The 19,792-nt window shown below is 42.6% G+C and overlaps 1 protein-coding gene across 12 annotated transcripts; it reads right to left on the bottom strand.

Moving 5' to 3' along the window:
• Positions 1 to 996: 996 nt before the first annotated feature.
• Positions 997 to 19,772, bottom strand: nfyc (nuclear transcription factor Y, gamma). Of its 12 annotated transcripts, none has more exons than XM_028430921.1 (11): positions 19,646 to 19,772; positions 9,397 to 9,503; positions 9,216 to 9,287; positions 8,164 to 8,277; positions 6,464 to 6,559; positions 5,371 to 5,547; positions 3,349 to 3,417; positions 2,840 to 2,998; positions 2,535 to 2,639; positions 2,365 to 2,424; positions 997 to 2,085 (listed from the first exon to the last, which is right to left on the bottom strand). In XM_028430921.1, the coding sequence occupies exons 2-11, from the start codon at positions 9,493 to 9,495 to the stop codon at positions 1,966 to 1,968; spliced, it is 1,071 nt and encodes a 356-aa protein (XP_028286722.1). In that variant the 5' UTR covers positions 9,496 to 9,503; positions 19,646 to 19,772; the 3' UTR covers positions 997 to 1,965. The 12 variants fall into 12 exon arrangements, with proteins under 12 accessions (XP_028286722.1, XP_028286777.1, XP_028286713.1 ...); XM_028430976.1 differs by having other exon boundaries at positions 9,216 to 9,284; XM_028430912.1 differs by having other exon boundaries at positions 9,397 to 9,506; positions 19,646 to 19,738.
• Positions 19,773 to 19,792: the final 20 nt, after the last annotated feature.

Below are 19,792 nucleotides of genomic sequence, written 5' to 3'. Positions count from 1 at the left end.
CTCATTAATGAAGTTATTGTCCAATGATTAAGTCGATTAAGAACGAGCCCTCTGGTTTCAGCAATGTTTACTTGTGGCTCTGACTACTGTGGCTTAACCAGACAATTGCAAAGTAAGTGGTCACCACGAGTGTAGCGTGTTTTCCAGTTACACAACTTCACAGAAAAGCACTTCAAAGTAATTCTTACCACCTTTCTAACCTTAACCACCATGTTGAACATGATTTACTTTTTGGTCAAAGTGCAGTAACAAAATGGCAACCTAATTTTCCATAATTAACCATAATTACTTCTCTTCCTTTTAAGATTTAGGTCAAATAAGGAATGCAGTCTGATCTCTCAGGAGCTGAGCAGTCTCCAGCCAAATAACTCGTGACTCTATTGTTAACTGCTTGCCCTTTGTGGCACATGAAGCTTTTCCACCACTCTAGGAGGGCAGCAGAAATGAGATTAAGGGCATTCATATAGTCTGGTTTAGGTGCAACATGGGAGGTGAGGTGGGGGGTAGTGACATTCTAGACAAGGAGTGCTGTTCACTTAAATGCAGCTATATAAAACAATGCTCCTAGTGAACATGATGAACTTCATTCAGGGAACAAATCTGGTGTTAGAACACATTAATAAAAAGATAGTATTACTCACAGTTTTCTCAGATCAGTGCTGCCCTCTGATGGCCATTTTGGAAAACAACACAACTGACCAAAAGTAGACCTTGTACCTGAGCAAAACAAATTTGTCTGATCACACATTTTTAATTTCCTTGCTATTAAAACAAGGCTACCTTTCCTGTGCCTGTGCTGATGATGGCATGTGTCTACCTGGAAATAACATGTGAAGGGAGGCCTGTGTTGAAGTCTTATCTTTCATTGCATTCTCTCCTGCCTCTGTATCTAGTCCTCAACATTAGCATGGTGCTTAACTCACCTAAAAAGAAACAGTGATGGCGAAAAATTAGTACTTGATGTGACTCAGACACAAAATAACCTTAAAACACAACTCTTAGACAAGTTATGATTTTAATTCTTTTTTTTTTACCACCAACAAAATTTGTTTACAAAAAGGAACATCAAAAATAAAAATGTACCTATCTATTGCATGTCATGCTGGTAGTTTAAACTACATGCAAAAATAACAATAATAAGAACAATGATAATCATTACTGTACAGAAAGTGATGGGAAAGGTATGAGCAAAACCAAATAACACCTTTAAAAAAGAGACTTCTATAAAAAGGGTGTTTCGTTTTTTCTTTTGCTCCTGATGGGGTCATGTGTTTGTACATGAGACTTAAACAAGGGCACAAGACTCTAAAACCACATGGGTAGACAGGACAGCATGAAACTGCATAGAGGCAGAGGACAGGATCCCTGCTCTAAAGACAAAGCGATGAGGAACGAAATGAAGAGTAAAGATAAAGTCATGCTTCCTCATCAATGTGAAAAACAACACAACAGAGAAACTATAAGAAATGATCTCCAGATTCCTTAGATCGACTTGTAAAAAGTGACATCTGAGGTATATGGCTTCATTTGATCCATTGACTACTTTACAAACAGTGAAGGGGGTACAATACATTTATTCCAAGAAAATCAGGGTGCGAAGAATCCCACAAATATATCAGGAGCAAGTCGTCTAGATTCCAAATGAAGAGTAGAAAGTAAGATTAAGTGGATGCATATTTTATCCATGTGATGTGGAGACAGAGGTGGCAAGTAACTGTCTGAGCGTGGATGAAAGACAACAAATGATTGTGACGGAGTCAATCAGTGTCCCTTTGGTTTTTGATCCAGTGTACTACATTTATTACAAAAAAATGGATATTACAAGATTTTTTTCAGGTCCCTTGTTTGAATGAGCTTAAAATCAAGGATATCGTCGCCCTTTGTCAAAGTCAGTGGCATCTGTCAGCATCACATGGGCTGGTGTGCATGTTGTGTTTGTGTACAGAGCAGGGTTCCTGGTTGGGTTCAGTCAGTGCTGACCTGCGTGACCTGTGCGTCAGCTGTCTGGTTGGTGGATTGGATGAACATAGGTTGGGTCAGCTCCTGCCCTGCTGGCATTGTCACCTGCTGTATCTGATACAACTGCTGTGGAACACAAAGGCAGACGGGGGTATGTATTGTCAGGTTTTGATGAAATATTGCTTGGGTTCTTAGAAAATGCTATTCAGCATCTTTGTCACTGTAGCATACATAAAAACACAAAAAAATTTTTTACGTTATTGTTTATTATTGTGCAAAAGTTAAAATGAGCAATGCTAACAAAGCTAACAACCCAGAAAAATAGGAGATAGCATTCCAGTTGTCACCTGAAAACAAATAAAAGACACAAAATTTCAAACTGGATTTCTTTGTGGCACTTGTTACCTGTCCATCAGTAAACTGGTTGAATTGCTGTTGTCCTTGCTGAACCTCTGTCTGTGTGATCTGAAAACCAAAACAAATTAATCCACATGTAGCACTGCTGTCATTTTGACACTCAGCTATCAGGTATAAGTATTGCATATGGGTACTGTTTTTGCTGTTGCAGTGATTACCTGCTGGGCGTTTGCAAGAGTCTGAATCTGTCCCTGAACCACTTGAGCTCCAGACACAGGCTGAGCTAAACGGATGTATTGTAGCTGGCCTGTATTTAGCTGCACCTACAGTCAGACAACACAAGAGGGAGACAATGTTTGGTTTGGATCAAAGGTCATTATAACACAGAGGTCACAGCCATTTTCCTGCTGTGGACAGCAACAAACAGAATGCTTCACTTTTTTCTTATCAACAGTGAACTTGAACCTTGAACCTTTATTCTCCTCCAATGCCTTGTCCTCCCCAGCCTGAATTCATTGCTTACCGGGATTTGCTGGATCTCTCCTGTGTTGGTGATGATCTGCTGCATGACCTGCATGGTCTGGCCTTGGGCTTGAGCTGTTTGAGCCTGACTCTGGGCTGCAGCAGCCTGGACAATTTGCACCTGCTGGCCTTCACCGACCTGCATAGCGACGGGTGCACTCTAATGGAGAGAAGAGCAAATAAAAAGGAATAACTCATTAGATGTTCAACATCTGTGTCTACAGGCATCAAGTTCATAGCTGGCACAAAGCAAAGAGCAAAGAAATCGGTATTAAATGTTAGAAGAATAAAAAGTGACAATGTAGGTTTTAAGCCCTCGCTTTCTCTTCTGTCTGTCACATTATCCAGGAAAGGCCACCTGATCTCATGCTGCGATCACCCCTACAGACCTCAGTCACCTGAGCACAACAGAGTTTGTAGGCAGCAGTCTGCACCTGTATGGCTGCGACACCACTTTGGCCTCTGTGTGTGTGGTGAGGTTAGTGAACATATAAAAGTACGTGTGTTTACCGTGATGGGTGTGCCCTGTGACTGCACCTGCACTTGCTGTAACTGCTGCATGGTGGCACCTTGCAACATCTGATGGCCGACAGAACAGAATGGGAAAATGAGAGAAAGACACACAGTGAGAAAGCAGCGATTTGCAACAACTGAACACACAAATATAAGCAGCAAATGGCAATTAGAAGCATGTTTATGAAAAATGCAAGTGAAATCGGAGAAATGATTTAAAAGCTGAATGGAAATAAATAAATGTGTGTGAAGTTCTGGTTTAAAATATGCATTAATTACATCACTGTTAGTTTTAGACTGGCCCACTGCAGCTTTGTATGCAAGCACTGATGGGAAAGTTGTTGACCTGGGAAAAAAATGACAGAATTGGTACAACAGTGACAAATAGTGACACTGAAAGCTCTGCACACGGGCACACAAAGTTATGAAATTAGATCTCATGTTGTCCACTCTTTGTTTTTAATGCTTTTTTAGGATGTCTTTCTGACACACTGCACAGATCTTAGGTATCTGAAGAAAACACAAAATGTGGCCAACTAGCTTAGGGTTAGACACCAGACAACAGACCTTCCTTTAACATGCCAAAACCCACTTTTTAAAATAGCCTACAATAGAGTCCACATAAGGTGAGTGTCAAAGTGGGACTGCAGCAGTAGCAGGACGGTGAATCACACTGGGTCTGAACAAGTATGACAGCTCAGCTAAAGGCAGTCTGCTGAAGCAGCATGAAGCACCACAGCAGCCTAGCAAGCACAGCTGCATGACACGCAGAGACCAGAGCAGAGGGAGGGTGCTTGGTGGAAAAATTCACAGAAATAGAATCATTAGGAAAAGACAAAGACCCTAAAAGAGGGTGTTCATAATCTTAGTAGGTGAAATAATCAGTATGTTTTACATACATTTTCAAATGTTGATGCAGACGCTTGCAGCAAATTGCAAAGGTGACCAGAAAAACATGTAAAGAGGCGACCACATTTAATCACCAGAAATCCTGAGGTCCTCTGTATGAGCCACAGCTAACATAAGCAGCTGCAGCCAAAAGTTGAACCGTCTGTGTGTGCCAAAACTTTAAGTGAGGTTTTGACAACTTCAATAGTATCAACTGGAAACTAATTTAATAGTTTGATACCTTGTTGACAAAGGTTGTCATGGTACCTTTCTTTCTTTGCTGAGGTTAGTTTAACATATCTACAAGTAATAGGAAATAGTACTTCTTAGTATTGTATTCATGAGTTCTACCAATTAGTCAGACTAATAACTGTACACTTCAGCCATTAAAGGTTCATCTTGTGAAGGGAATATAACCAAGACTGAAGTTCTAAGAACTAAGGTCGTTCTCACTTCCTACAGTGAGACTCAAAAAAGCAGATACTTCCTCCAACAATTACAGGAACTATGAAAAACATGTCTCTCAGCTTGTTTTGTGAAGGTTAAACACAGCGCTTCTGTGTCAAACTGGAAATATTTTAGTTCAGGACATGGTTTTCCTATTTTTGCTGCATTCTTCACTTATAATTCAACACATTTTAAGAGTTCAGCCACTAAACCATGAGTACAGCTGTACAGCCTGTAAATAAAAGATCAGAGAATATTCTGTTTAACAAAGAGTTCAGATCCTCTGCTCCCTCTGCAGGACTTCAATGAGAGGGTGTGCACATGTATTTGTATGTGCAGGGTGTGTTACATGGTCTTGTTATTTCTGCTGGTGAGGAAAAGAGTGAGCTCCTAAGTGTGAGCTGAGACTAATATCAATAAAGCCAGGCAGAATGACCAAAGTAAGACACAGTTTGCAGGGGGATTCCCAGGACTGGGTGGGGTTAGAATGAGCTACCTAAACTTTTCAGGTGATATAATCTTGTACTCAAATAGGGTTCTTTTTCCCAAGGTACAGTTCAGTATGACTCATTAATTGGTCCCTTGTGTGTTTCTATGGATGCAGAATTATCATATCTCAGTGTGGGTAATCGTGCTTTGTGACAAATCCTGTGAAAAGCTCTTAGATGAGGCTGTTAGCAGTACCTGTCCTTGCTGTGGCTGTGCAATGATGATCTGTCCGGGCTGGATGGTAGTGGCTGTCTGTGCAGCAGGCTGCTGCCCCTGCTGTGTCCCTTGCACTTGGACAGCTCCAGGCTGCTGGGCCAGGGTGAAGTAATACTGCACCGGCTCTGCTGGAGCTACTGACTGACGCATCTCCTCCTGAAGAGGTGACACATGCAAACACACACACACACAGCCTATCAGTCCATTACATCTCCATAAATTATTTTTGCAGGTGTAACGGTAGAGGAGAGCAGGTCTGATAAATAACTGATGGGCTGCGGCTGGGCAAGAGTAACGTAATCTGGATGCAAGATCCATTACAAGCATCATACTGGTCATACACTGCAGGTCTGGAGGCATGCTGAACATACTTACTACTGTTAAACTAAAAATGCTCTCCAGCCACAGAAACGTAGCGTGAGAGTTTCATTTTTAGTGCAGTTTATTCAGCAGGTGAGATGCTTCATGGCATTGGTGGGCATGAATTCAGGTCTTGCAATTGTCACACATTAAATTGTCATAAAATGGTGACCTGTGTCATTCTGTTTTAAAAGCCACTAAAGAACAGGGGTTTCATCTTGATGAGGTCTCTCCATCACCAGAAGCGTAAACACCCCTCTCCCAGCTCCATGACAACACAGCTGAGAGTGTAGGATGTTTACATGCCTGGAGACAGTCTACTTGACAACAAATTTAAATATCTCCCTCCTCCATCTGGTCTACTTAAAATTGTATCCATCAATCATCCTGTTTGACAACAAAACTGCTTTCTTTCACTGTCTTCACTACTGAATGATTTTCTGATGAGCAACAGGATTTTGAAAATTACATACTAACTAGTACATTTAATGGGGTTATGATTGGCTGACTGAGGCAATAAGATGCTGCAAACATCCGACTGAAAGCCCTTGCTGTCAAAACCCCAGCTTCCAGTCAAGGATGTTTACAGCACCTCCAGGTTGCCAACAATGGAAAAGTACCTGTGATGAATCCCCAAATGATCAGCTCTTTTATCCTGTGTTAACCTTAATGTGCAAGAGACCACCTGTTTTCACTGTCACTGATTTCCTACCTGTCGTTTAGGTGGCTTTAAATCATCCCGGGGCACGATGTCAATCAGGAAGTCAAACTGGTCAAACTTTGTTATTGCCATGGCGATGTCGTTCCTCTGTAAACACACAGAAAGTCAACTGAAGAGGTCAGAGTTTAATTATGCTAATCCTACATATGCAGCTTCTATATCTATAGATATATAAAACATCCCCCAAGGTCTGAGGTCATTGCTCCAAAAATAGCCACTGTGCACTGGAAATACAGTTCCCAGTAGTAATGAAACAGGTGTTTGATTTAATCATGGAGCTTGAAGGAAGAGAGGATAAGTTTAGCATTCAATTGATTAGGTGATAGGCCATCAATCTATGACTATTATAAATGCTGAATAGGTAAGGACTCGAGTTAAATTTGATTGTTGTTGTTCTTGAGTGTTTTCTCTGTAGCAGTACATTCAAAATGGGTGATAACAACAAGCAATTTTAATTTTTGTCTCTGGAAACCTGGGATAGACCCTGATGTGTTTTTTTTGTTTTTCATGAAAGCAAAACAGTTGCAATTGTTACAAAATAAAAAGTCAGAGGCTCTAAAGCACTTTACTACACAGCACTACAGTTATAAACCTGTGTGGGATGAGTTGAAAGGAATAGGAATGACATTTTCCTGCTCTCATGAGTGCATGGTTTGCATCTATACCCTTTCCTATATCCACAGCAGTGTGCTGTCTCTGTGGAATTTTCCACAGGATATTGGCTGTCAGGACCCCCCATTGTGGCCCTCCCTGCACAAGAGGCTATTTATAGTAGCTTGATTAATATCTGGTAACATCAGGTCACATCTACACTTGTTCTATTGATGAGCGTTGCTATGGTGACCCTAGTTGGCGTGCCCTCTTCACAATAGGACTCAGGGCTCTGTGTGTGTGGAAATAGAGGGCCCTGCTTTCCATTCACTTAAGCAAAAGCAAGATCACACATTCATGAGGGAAGGCGTCAAACGTGCCTAATGCGTCATTCGTGGTGTAAAATGTAATTAACATGTGCATATTCACAGGAGACGGAGTTTCTATTTAAAGCATGCAGTGTAGAGAGTCATATAGAAAGAAGTGGGATTAAACATTAAGTGAAAGTTAACATGCTTTTACTGAGGGCCTTCAATGTAAGTCAACCGACAGACAGGTTACACTGTCTCTTTTTCTACACACAAATACACACACAGACATACTGCTAATCTCATAGAGGTATGTGAATGGATAAAGTGGACTTAAGGGCTCTCATGTTCTGCCTCTTGACATCCAGGTGAGACAAGCTCAAAACTGATTTCACTTCATTTAAACCTATATCTTTCCAGAGTCCATCTTACAACGTTAGGGAGAGCAGAGCAGGCAAAATGGCACCAGGGGAAAAAAGTGGGTCACCAGTGCCCGCCTTGCTTTGCTTTTAAAGTCAATGGAGGGAGAAAAAACTTAACAGAGAGATAGTCCTCAAGGGGATGCTGGTATGGGGCCTCGCACACAGAAGGGGGCACTTACTGAACGGAAAGTACACACCGAGAAGATGCAGGGGTGTGGGAGAGCAGTGCGAGAAAAATGGGGTAAAAATGTACAAAAGGAAATGATTCGAAAAAAAGAAAAAAAAGACAGTGATCGTGAGGCCAGTTGATAAAACCAAAAAGGAGGATACAACATCAGCGAAGCTTATGCAGTGCTAGTGTAGCTCTCACCTGTAGTGTGCGCCTCTTGTTGTCCTCAGTGTGGATCCATGCTCTGAGGGTCAGCTCTGTGATGAAGATCTGAGCCGCTTTAGCAAACAGGACCGGAGCCTCTGCACTGATCATCTGTAAAGACGAGACAGTGTTACACCTATTGGATATACCCTCATAACATCTCTCAGCAATAACATGAATTACTGCAGGCCTGATTCACAGGTAGTTGCTACCCAACTTCCTCAGTTGCTGCAAATAAGCACAAGTGAACATGATTGAGTCAAATTAGTCCCACCATGTAGCACTGAACTCATGCTAATGAATTAGAAGGTTATCTGGGCACAAAAGTAAAGCTTAAATGGGATGCATTACCACACACATGGGTAGGTAAATATGCAAGAAAATCTGCTGTGTCAAGGCTGACAGAAGGGTCTTTTCCTTTAGATATGTTAAGTGATCTCCTGATCCCTTTACCGCTCTAAGCTGCTGCTTAACTAAGGGGATAGCACTCTTGACACAAGACATTCAAGCCCCACACACACAGTTCCATGATCAAGGTTTTCTTTTTAGAGACTGCTCCTATGCTGATAATCTGGTGAAATCGTAAAAGAAAATAAGCACTCCTCTGTCTAAAAAGTAATTTAAAAAGTAAATAAAATGTTATGAGACAGATAGGTTGCCAAGAATAGAGCTAGCTGACAGATCCACAAGGGCAAAGAATAACCTAAGCAGATGTGAGGGTTTCATAGCAATTAGTTCAACTACCAACAATGCTGTAAAGCCCAATAAAATTCAAATTTGTCTTAAAAACTAGATGCACTTTGGTGGCTAGGTGCCAGGATTTCACAAAAATTATTATCTACACAATGATCATGATAAATTTCACTTTATGCACACCTGTCATTGATATCTGTCACTTATCGTATAGATATTCAGAAAGGACCAGACAATTACGGAATTACTGGAATTAAGTGTCAGTTTTGCTTGAGTCAATTTAAGAAATAGCACTAAAGATATGCAGGTCTTTTCAAAACATACAAAATTGTCTATTATTTTAATTCTCCTCTTACCTTGACATCCTCATCCAGCTTCATGATTTTCTTGATTCGAGCCAGAGGTAACTCCTGAACACGAAAATCCTTCTGAAAGTAACACAGGGGCACTCATTTTCAATTTAAAAACAGTGTGTTATGGTACTTGTATGTACATACATGTGTATGTGCACCTTGTCTGTCAGTGTGTATAACATACCATAGTTAGGTTCCTGATCTCTTCCATGACACGAGGCCAGAAGGACTGCAATGTTTGCTGAGCATCGCTGCCCCCCGCTCCAAATGCATCTGCAGACATCTTCTACCCTGCTGGATAGAAAGATGACCAAAGATAAGTAATGATGTAATGATTAATTATTAGCCAATGCGGTGTGGAGATTCAGAAAAACTCAAGAGGGGTCAAGGACACAGAATAGAGCATCAGTCCAAGACAGGCCTAAGCTGCCCAGAGCTCTTCCCGTGTGTCAGAACCACACATCCCATCAAAGCCTATAATTATAATACACTGAAATCTAAAATAGAGTCCCGATGGGCTTCTATTCTTGTCCTTGTGGGATGTTGACATGCCCGAAAACCCACCACCAAACTGGCTGCACGCTCCCTGGTCATGAATGGTTCGCTCACCTTAAGCTGCCAGCTGCTCTACAGCTTCTGCTGTTGAACCAGTGCAATAAGGACAGAGCTAAAAGCACAGATCTAGGAGACACAGGTGTGTTTGTGGTATAGACAGATTGTGAACACAAACGGACACATGTGCACAACCCACCAAAAAAGCTGCAAAAGTAACTACTGCAAGCAGATATAAAGCCTGCCTTTCTATGAGGGGTCCAACGGTTTGAAAAAGGATCTAGCAGGTTACTATGGCATGCCAGGAATCTGCTGGGGGAATATTGGCCTGCCTGTCTGAGCATGTACAGCTTCTAGTGCCTTGATCGCACTCTTTCACTCTCTCCCTACCTTGGTGAAAAGATTGGACAGGAGAGAGGAGAAACATAGAGGGGGGACAGAACAAGAGATGAGTGTGTAGAGCTACTCAAGAGAGACGAGATGTGTTTGTGTGCGTTGCTGAGGGAGGTCTAGTGCCTTGTCCAGTTCAGCATTAATCCAGCGTTAAGACAAAGTGCCAAAGGCTTTAACAGGGGGAGGTAAGAGACAGACAGGGCCACAGCCAGACTGCTGTACAAACCAGCTATGTGGGTCAAACAAGACAGAAAGGGAAAGACAGACAGAGAGAGAGAGACATGACACTACAGAGAAAGACTGTTAGGGGGTGTGAGGTCTCCCCCCTTTGTCTCCTCTTTTTCTCACTCTGTTTTAACAAGTATGAATGGCTCTATCCCAGATCCAGATGACAGACCAGCACAATATAAAAAGACATTCCAACCAATGTCAGCTGCTTAAGTGCAGCTGTAAATATCTTAAACTGATAAATCACTGATTCAGAATGCGTGCCCTTAACCCGATTGATTTTTAAAGGGGAAGATCGCATCTCTGGCTCTTGTAGAAGTTACTGAATAATATAAAAGAAGCGTTGCAGCATCCTGTTCTGTCGTTCAGTTTTCAACAGACAGCAGCCTAAATCAATAAGACAGAATGCCAGGCGAGAGGGGGGGGGGGCTTTATATAAATCAATCGAGCCGCTTGTAGCTATGGCATGCCAGGCTAGTGATTGACCTTGACAGTGTCTCTCCCCTTCCCTGTCTGTCGCTCCAGTGTCCAGTTGCATTTCAAGGTTGATTGAAAACCTGCAGTCTCCAGAACAATCCCAGTATTCCATGAGGCAGGAATGACTGATGGGAATTGTAGTTTACCAACATCTGCACAATGAGTGAACTGACCTCTGGACATGTTTTTTGCAGCTTCTGAGTGCAAACAGGAGCAATAAGGTTACCATCAGCATTCAATCTTGTGATAATTGTAAACAAGACAACTTTATGTGTCTGTGAGTGTACCGTCTACCAGCTAGTGTGACAAGTAGCCTGATAAGAAACAGTAATTAGGTAATACACTTAACATCTGGCTAATAACCATGCTAACAATGTTTTGGGCCAGAAGAATAGGATAGTAGACCAATTTCTCTCTCTCTCTCTCTCAGTCACTCTCTCTCACACACACCTCGCTTCCCCTAAACTGGTGCTTTCGTTTTCAAAAGCAAAAAAAAAAAATAGAATAGACATTTAATCATACAACCCAACACCCTCCCCCCTTCCTCTGACCCTGTGACCTTCAATGTAAATACATAGCCACACACTAACCACATGGCAGGAGGTGAGGAGGAGGAAGAGAAGTCAAGATATGTGAGAAGAAATGAGAAAGCGTGATGGGAAGCAGGCTTAAGGAAGCATAAGAGAGCATAAACAAGTGACAGAACAACATATGTGAAAGAGAAGTGGAGGGCTAAGTATCAACATGCCATTGAGCACTGCTCCTCCAGCTAGCTACTGTGCTCCACATACGATACCAATATTACTATATTCCCCAAAGTGGTTTGCATCAATGGAAAGTTTGTGTGGGAGCTTGTCAATGTAACCGGAACATGATGTCTTCTGCTGACTTTATGCAACACCCTGTATGGTCTGGGTCAAGTCTTGCTAAACAAACACATTGAAGGGGGTTATTCTCTGGGAACATTTTTCAACTTCCCATAAGCTGACAAATGTCAGTCCTAAAAAATGGGCTCAGTATGTTACTAATGAAACGAGTGTTCTGCTTATTTTGTCTACAGTGATACGCACCATCCGCCTCTGTGTTTCAGGTCTCTCAACTAAAGCTTTGAGGTATTAGTTAAAGGAAAATATGTACTAATAACTACGTTCTCTCCTTAGCACTGTTGGCTGCTCTAGATTAAGTATCCACAAACGTATTTACTTTGATGTTGTACTGTGCAACGAAGCAGACAAGCTGATCTCTGCTGTGTTGTTTTAAGCTTCTACTGTATGCTATATTAGGGTACAGTGTGTTGCTCTGTGCTGTGCTTCTATCCTCTCCTCTTCCCTGCAGCCCTGTTGTCCTTCATCAGGTCATTGAGACAGAGAAATGCCGGTGTTGGGTTTCCTATGGACTCGGCTCTGCAAGCCTGTGTGTGGAGGACAAATATGCTTTGCCGACTTCTTCAATCACAGCATCTTTCTCTTTCTCCTTCTGTGGCTCTCCCTCTGCTTGTCTTTTCTCCAAGTACTTCCCATCTCTCTTTGTCACTCGTGGGTGTGTGTTTCTTTCTTCCTCCGTCTTACTTACTTTCACCTGATCCTCCCCCCTCTCTCCCAACTTCTCTAAGAAAGTCAATGCTGCTCTGCTTGCAGCAGCTGAATCAGCACTAATGTTGTCCTGCCAGCCCAGTCCTGCATCTCTCCACCTCATCCTTACCTCCCTCCCCCTCTTGTTTTCTGGCACGTCACATCAAGTGGCCACTCACAGCAGAACTGGCGACTCGCTCCAAATCTGACATCACACCACTTTACATGAGCCTTCAATTCCTGTCCAAGTAAACCTGATAGGACCTTGGATCAGTGCAGGCAGAAAGTCAGAAGACCAGAAAAAAAACAAGATAGTATCACTTAGATACTCTGTCTATTCATTTGCTCTCTAAGATAAGTTAAAGAAAAGTTTTCAGCATAGAAATGTGCACAAAAGAACTAAGGTGGAACACTGTAGTTAATTGCACACTTAATGACCAGACAATTAGTGTAAATTGAGCTTCATTTTTCTAAATGTAGTTGAAAGGCAAAGAAGGAAGGCAGTGTAAAATGTGAAAGCGTATTTGAGGCCGACGAGTGAACTTTTCCCTGAGGTGTTTTAAGTATCACTATCACTGTCACAATGGTGAACAAGTCATCTCATCTAAGATCTTCCCCGAAGCAGAAATGACACTTCTTATTTAAGCAGTGTGCATAGAGTGGACTCAAAATACAAAGAAATGGAAATGCATACTGTGCCAAATTAGTTTGCACAAGTGTTCAGTTTCAAAAGTTTTGAAACCTCAGTCAAAGACACAGACAGGTGAAATAGATTTAAATGTGCAAAATGATATAGAAGTGTGTAGCAGTTGACCAGTGCAGTACAGTCATTAGATATTACACTGTTAGAAGTTAATCAAACAAACAACTACCACATTTTAACAGTTCATTTTCACTATAAATGGTTTTCACTATAAATGATGAGGTATAATATATTAGCAGTTTTGAGATGATCACCACTCTGCTGCCACAACTTTAGCAAGAGGTCAATTTTCAGAATGCTGCTCTGTCAAACTCTTAATTGTGCAGATTGTGCAGTTTGGATGGAAGGTCACAAAAGGTTGAACTGCTCTCAAAGCAGAAAAACAAACACAGCTGTCTGTACAAAATTTTCATCAATCAGTCACTGGACAACTGAGAAATGGCCTAATGTTAATGTTTAGTGTTTAATAGGGCCGTTTTATTCTGATTGAGAGCAAACATGTTCCAAGTAACAAATGTTAAACTGACAAATATTAATTTTAACTCATAGCAGGGGGTGTATTTGCAAATCCTAGACTATTAAAGGACTCACCTTGAGGAACCCAATCACAAAAATCACTCAAAAAAGGCATGGGCACAGCACATAGGGTAAATGATCTACTAAGGCAAAACAAACAAAACAAAAAAAACAAGAAGTTCCCACCAGGAATTACAAATTAACTACTCAGATACGCACACAGTGTTTTCACAGATGTTGGTACAAATTGTTTTGTGGATAAAAAAGAAAAAAGAACAGGCAGGTTTTTAATGATGCGCACACTCTCCGTGACCCGCAGTGCCACATCCCTTCAGAACGGCTGGACTGTACTAGCCGACCAAACAGCCTTGCAAACTTTGCCCTTGGTTCTGCTTCAAGCCAACTTCAGGAAGTGCTAGTCACTGATCTCCCAAGGTCATTCAACAGAGGAGACAGAGAAACCAGAGAGGGAGGGAGGGAGGGAGGGAGAGAGAGAGAGAGAGAGATGAAAGAGAGAAGGGGAGGGAGATGGGGGAAGAAAGGAAAGGACAGGTTTTTCAACTTTCACTGCAGCACTTATGTGACCCCAGTGGTTCAGACTGTGTACTTTCTAAGAGGTTTGATAAAAACGTCACATACTGTACATATTAGCTGGCTTGTGCACTCCCCATATAAATCTCACCTCCTCTGTGTCCTTTCATCTCCCTCTACATGTTTCCTTCTCATTGCTGATGGAGAGACTGCAGGAGTCAATCTCACATTCCTATGACCTTCGTCCAATGCTAGGCCCAGTCTCTGGCGTCAAAGTAGGCAGGGCTAAAGGTACCTGCATATTACAAGCTAGGACACAGCAGCCCCCCCCCCCCCCCCCCCCCCCCATCTGCCCACACACTCGTTTTAATGACAGTGTACACATGTACAAACAAAGCAGGGGCAAGGGCATAAGAGGGAATGTACGGCAGTAGTGGTCAACTTAGTGATAAGCTGCAAGGCCTAGTCATGTGGAAAGGGTTGGTGTGTTTCGTTTACTTTTTCCTTCTCGGGTGCACCTATGCTACAACGTAGGACACAAATGATATTCAAATCTCATGCAGACAGCAGCCAACACTGGGATTTGGCAGCAAGGGCTTCAACTTAAGAGTTATTTTTAGTCTCACTCTCTCAATCTCTCTCGCTCTCGCTCTCTTTCCCCAATGGGACTTTGTTTTGTCACAGGCACCAATGGAAACTTTCAATTAGGAGGCAAGGGAGGAGAGAGAAAGGCAAGTGAGAGAAGAGGCACCCTCCAAAGATTCCATCAGAAGAGATCAGATCAAACTATTAGCCTTCTCTGCCCCTTGAGCTGACAGGCTGACAGTCTGCCCCATCTGGGTGTCTGGCACTGTTGGGGTGGGGAGCCTGAGGGGTCCTGAGGTCACTACAACCAGCTGCACCTCCACCCCTGGGGACCCTCACAACAACGAAGAGTTATCCTCTTAAGAGTTCTGCATATACAACAAATCTTCAACATGGATGCCTGTGTCAGTGACTGTCGCTAATACATTACCAAGGACATCAAGTGGAAAAACCTTGGGCCTAAACCAGTACCATAAGGTTTTGTGAGGTCACAGAACACCAGGACATCTACGCCGCAAGACAGCAACATGCCTTTGAGGACAAAGTCTGTATCTAGCTAACATGCAGTCTGTAACAGGGCACTTGGTAAGTGCTGAAGTGCATGTTTGTTTGCATAGCGGTTCAATGACAAAACTAGTAACATCCAAAGATTTCACTTTACACTGAGGAGGAAAAGTGTGACCAACATCAGTGCTGCAATAAAATGAAGTGAAGGGCATAGATGAGGGAGACACACACACACACACACACACACTGTAAACACACAACACCAATCTCCCAAGGAGAATACTACAGGACAGGAAAGGGAGGGGGATTGAGGACAGCTGTAAAGGACACGGTGTAATCGCTGTGTGATGGAGAGAAAGGCATCCAAAAGTGGAGACAAACGGCTTATTCAGGAACTCAAAGCAACTACACTTTACAGGTCTTTTCTCTCGCTGTGTGTTTTTAGCAGTTAGACTTACCCCTGTGCCCTTCATGGTGAACAGTCTGCCCTGTTGGAGCACAGCAGAACAGAGAGAAACAGATAGCCCTGTCCAAGTCTCCTTGAGAGCAGCAGCAGCAAGCACAGAGGTGGACAGAAAAACTCTCATACTCCTTCACTTCCTCCAGTCCCTTGATCGTATCAACAGACAAAAGGCACTCTGGCTCCACTGGACGGCTTTAAAAAGACTCTAAGCCCGGACACACAGCGAAGAGCACCCCCCCCCACCCCTCCCCCCTTCTCTTTCCCACTCTCCCTTTACACATTGCCCTGTCTCCGCCAACCCCCCCCCCAACGTCCTCCTCTTACCTAGACATACAGCCATGTCTCTCATATTTTCCTTCTTTTAAGTCCCCTCAACTCTTGAAAACTGTCCTTCTCTCTTTCTCTTGCCTTTTTATTCTCTAACACTTCTCCCCCTTCTCAGGTAGTGACCCATGTGTTTGTCTTTGAGCTGACCCCTGGTCTGGTGCAAGGAAGAGGGTAAGAAGGAACAGAAGGCAAGCGCAACAGCAGGCAACAGCAGGCAAACAGTACAGCGGCACTCCCGACTCAGACAAAAATCTCTAGCCTCCTTCCCCTTTAACATTCAAGAGTAATCAATCTAGCATGCTACATGATACTCAAACCCCGCCTCACACTCAGCTCCCACCACCCTCTGGCACTTACATCCAATGACAAAGCAGAGTCCTCTGATGTCATTGGATGCTACCCACACCAATCAGCTCTGACACATCCCCTGCTCCTCCTCTTTCTTCTGCCCAACCCCCTTTACCGACAACCAACTTCCTGCTCTAAGTTACCTTGAGCTGCAGGATAGGGGTCAGGGAAAAGAAAAGAGGAAGAGAGTAGAGATGAGAACAGGCAAAAAACAGCAAATAAAGTTGTAGAAAGCTCCTCAAGGAGTGTGTGAAGGTGGAGTATGGAGGAGAGAGGTGGCTTGCCTAGGCATTGTTTGTCCTCAGACGGTCCCTTCCTCTCTTGCTGCTGGACGGATGAGAAAGGTTCCACGGGCTGCTCTCTGACAACTGGTCTCTGCTTATTTACAATGTCAAACTAAATGTCTCCCTTTGCCCCGCCTCCACTAAGCTGCTACAGGCTAACGGCACAGTGATGCAGTCAGCCATGCTGGCCCTCACTGGCTGAAACAAGTGCCAGAATGGATGCCGCATGTTGCATCCACATGATTTAAAGTACAAAAGCATACTAGGCAGACTCCCTGTCTCATACGTGTGCACAGTCTTACACGCACATCCACACACATGTACATTTTGTCCTTGCATTCTCATTTATCCTTGCTCACAGTCACAGGTGCACACTGCAAAAATCTACCCTGCAACCAGCCTACTTGTTTTAATGAAATTCATTGTACTGTTAATATTAAACTAGCAAAAGGACCAAATTTGTCTACATGCATGGGTACTCACTATTTGTTTAGAATATAAATTACTTTTATTTGTGACTCATGGGAACATTTAGATATGCAACTTACTGCAACCACTTTTCATCTCATAAAACTGGATTAGGGAGCTGATCAAATTTACACAAAAACTACTCACTGCACAACAGATCATTGCAGAGCATTTGTACAAAATAAAAAAGAATCAGCTGACTGGATATCAGTTGCGGAAAAGGGTGGGGGAAAAAAGCATCTGATGTATCTGATTCCTGTCCTATTTGTGGATAAACAAGACTCAGAGATATGGGTTAAAGTGTGTAAACAAAGACATTGTTGTCTTGACCCTAAAAACTATGCTCACAGCAACTTCCACAATTAAAACGTCATCAAAAAACCACGTCAGCAATGTCATACAATGCCCTTCTTGTTAATTCACTGCTGGTTAGATGTGCATACTTTCTACACAAAAACCTTTACTTTAGACCACCAAGGCAGGTCACTGAAGCTCATGTGCACAGCTCATGATATTTTATGCACCACCAACCACATAAGTAATTCCACATCTACAGTCATTAGAATATGTAAAGCTTAGGAAAGTGTTGAGAGGCAACTAACTGGTGATGTGGCCTTAAGCTTATACTGCATTTTGCAAATCCCCACAGTAGTGAGGAATACAAGCTTAAGAGAGAGGGAAAGAGAGCAAACCTGCCCCATCAATGAAAAACCTGGGGGGGAGGGGAACCGGAAGGATGGAGAAGGACAGAGAGGAGAGTTGTTACAGGGCGGGAGGGGTAGTACAAATGAAGGGAGAGCAAGAGAACATGATAGAGACTCAAGAGAAACAAAGCTAAATGTTCCCTTTTCTATTTTTGAGAGGAGCATAGGGACTAGAACAGGTACTACAGACATCCAGTTAGTGACTAGCGTGGAGTTGCACAAAGATTAATCTCTCTACCATGCTCAAGCACTTCGTTGTAGGTGCGTTATGGCTACCCAAAATGGCTCTGTAATAACACCTGGCAAGGTCACCAGAAAAATGAGACCTTCCTGTGACCTATGCTGCCTCTAGTAGGGACATGTTGGTGCTAACGGATGCTGTTTAGAGATAAACATACACCAATCAGACGGTGGGTTTCATAAGCATACAACACCCTCAGGGCTGCCAGGTCAAACCATGCATACAGCCGAAAATATTCAAAAACACATCACCACCTGTGACCAACATGCACACAAGATGCCCACATAAATGTACTAAAGATATTTGACCAACTATAAAATATAAAATAACAAAGCCTGTCTATAGGCGTAAACTGTAAAACGGGTAAGAATAAACTATCCATGTGTCTTTCAAACAAAGAATGGAAATGCTGAAGCACCTTAGATATTTTAAGGAGACATATCAGAGACTTTGTATTGTTTTGTGCACTATAGCATAAAGAAGTTTGGTAAAAACAGTCTTGTTTTCTGATCCAATTAATTGGGGCCCCTTGTGTCATTTTGTTCCAAATTAAAATGTCTTAAATATAGAATGGAAATGTAGTTTACAAGGCCGACATGTTAGCTTTACTGGTCGTTTGTTTTACATACAGACAATACACAAAACGGTAAGTAGAGAAACTTTACTCTCTTAACAGATGACTCTTTTGTATGGCGTAGCTCTTTAATTGGGTCGCTACGTTAACACTGTAAGCTAGTTGGGTTAAACAAAGTCGCTAGCAAGAGACACTGAAACCAATGCTACATCTCGGGCTAGAAGACAGATGCCAGCACTTTAACATATATACTTGTGTAGTTAATAGAAAGTAGAACATGAAAAAATGTGCTGTAATGTTTGGCTGACATATTCGCTGCCAATTTCATGGGACAGCAACATTAAACAAACAAATTTAGCCGTGGTAGCTAACGTTAGGTCAGTAGGGACCGTGAATTCGTGCTACCATTGGTGAAGTTAATGTTAGCTGGTCGGAGGTGCACACTGCTATATAGCGCCGGTGACTACACGCAGTGTGTCCGATTTTAATCACCGGTTAACAACGAGTCCTGTCATCATATGAAAGTTTGCAAAGCTTTGCAAAGCTAGGAAGAAACAGTCTAACCAATAAAGACAACGTTTGGATCTGTCCTTCAGACCAATCAAACCTCGGACTAGATTCCACCAATCAAGGTTTTTAGGGCTAAGTTCGTTCTGCAACTGACGCCATTCCGGGTCTTACAGAAATAGCCAGTCCGTCTGGCAGTCACTAAAACTTGAGCCAAAATGGTGGACATAAAACACCGGTTTCCTGACCGCCTGTGATCCTTTCAGCGGGCCACCAATAAGCGACTCAGAGAGCGGGGAGGGAAATGGCGCCTATGTTCATCTTCCAAAACAATCGTCTATTGGTCAAAAACAGCAAATGAAAATAAGTGAAGTAATAGCCCCTGCTTTCACCCAGCGCCGACGGCTTTCATCTAAACACTCTGTACACAAATGATTTTTAATTTCTTACTTACGTTCTTTATCAGGTTGTGTGTGTAGTCCGGCTCAGCCTATTATTTATTTTATTTAGCAGGCAAGGGAAAACAAGATGGCTGCCGTTTAAACCGGAAAGAGTCGGACGCACGAACGTGATTACGTACTATATTACGTTGTGTGACGAG

Source organism: Parambassis ranga, chromosome 2 (genome assembly GCF_900634625.1).
Source record: "Parambassis ranga chromosome 2, fParRan2.1, whole genome shotgun sequence".
NCBI classification, from domain to species: Eukaryota; Metazoa; Chordata; class Actinopteri; family Ambassidae; genus Parambassis; species Parambassis ranga.
This window is presented reverse-complemented; position numbering and strand designations above follow the sequence as displayed.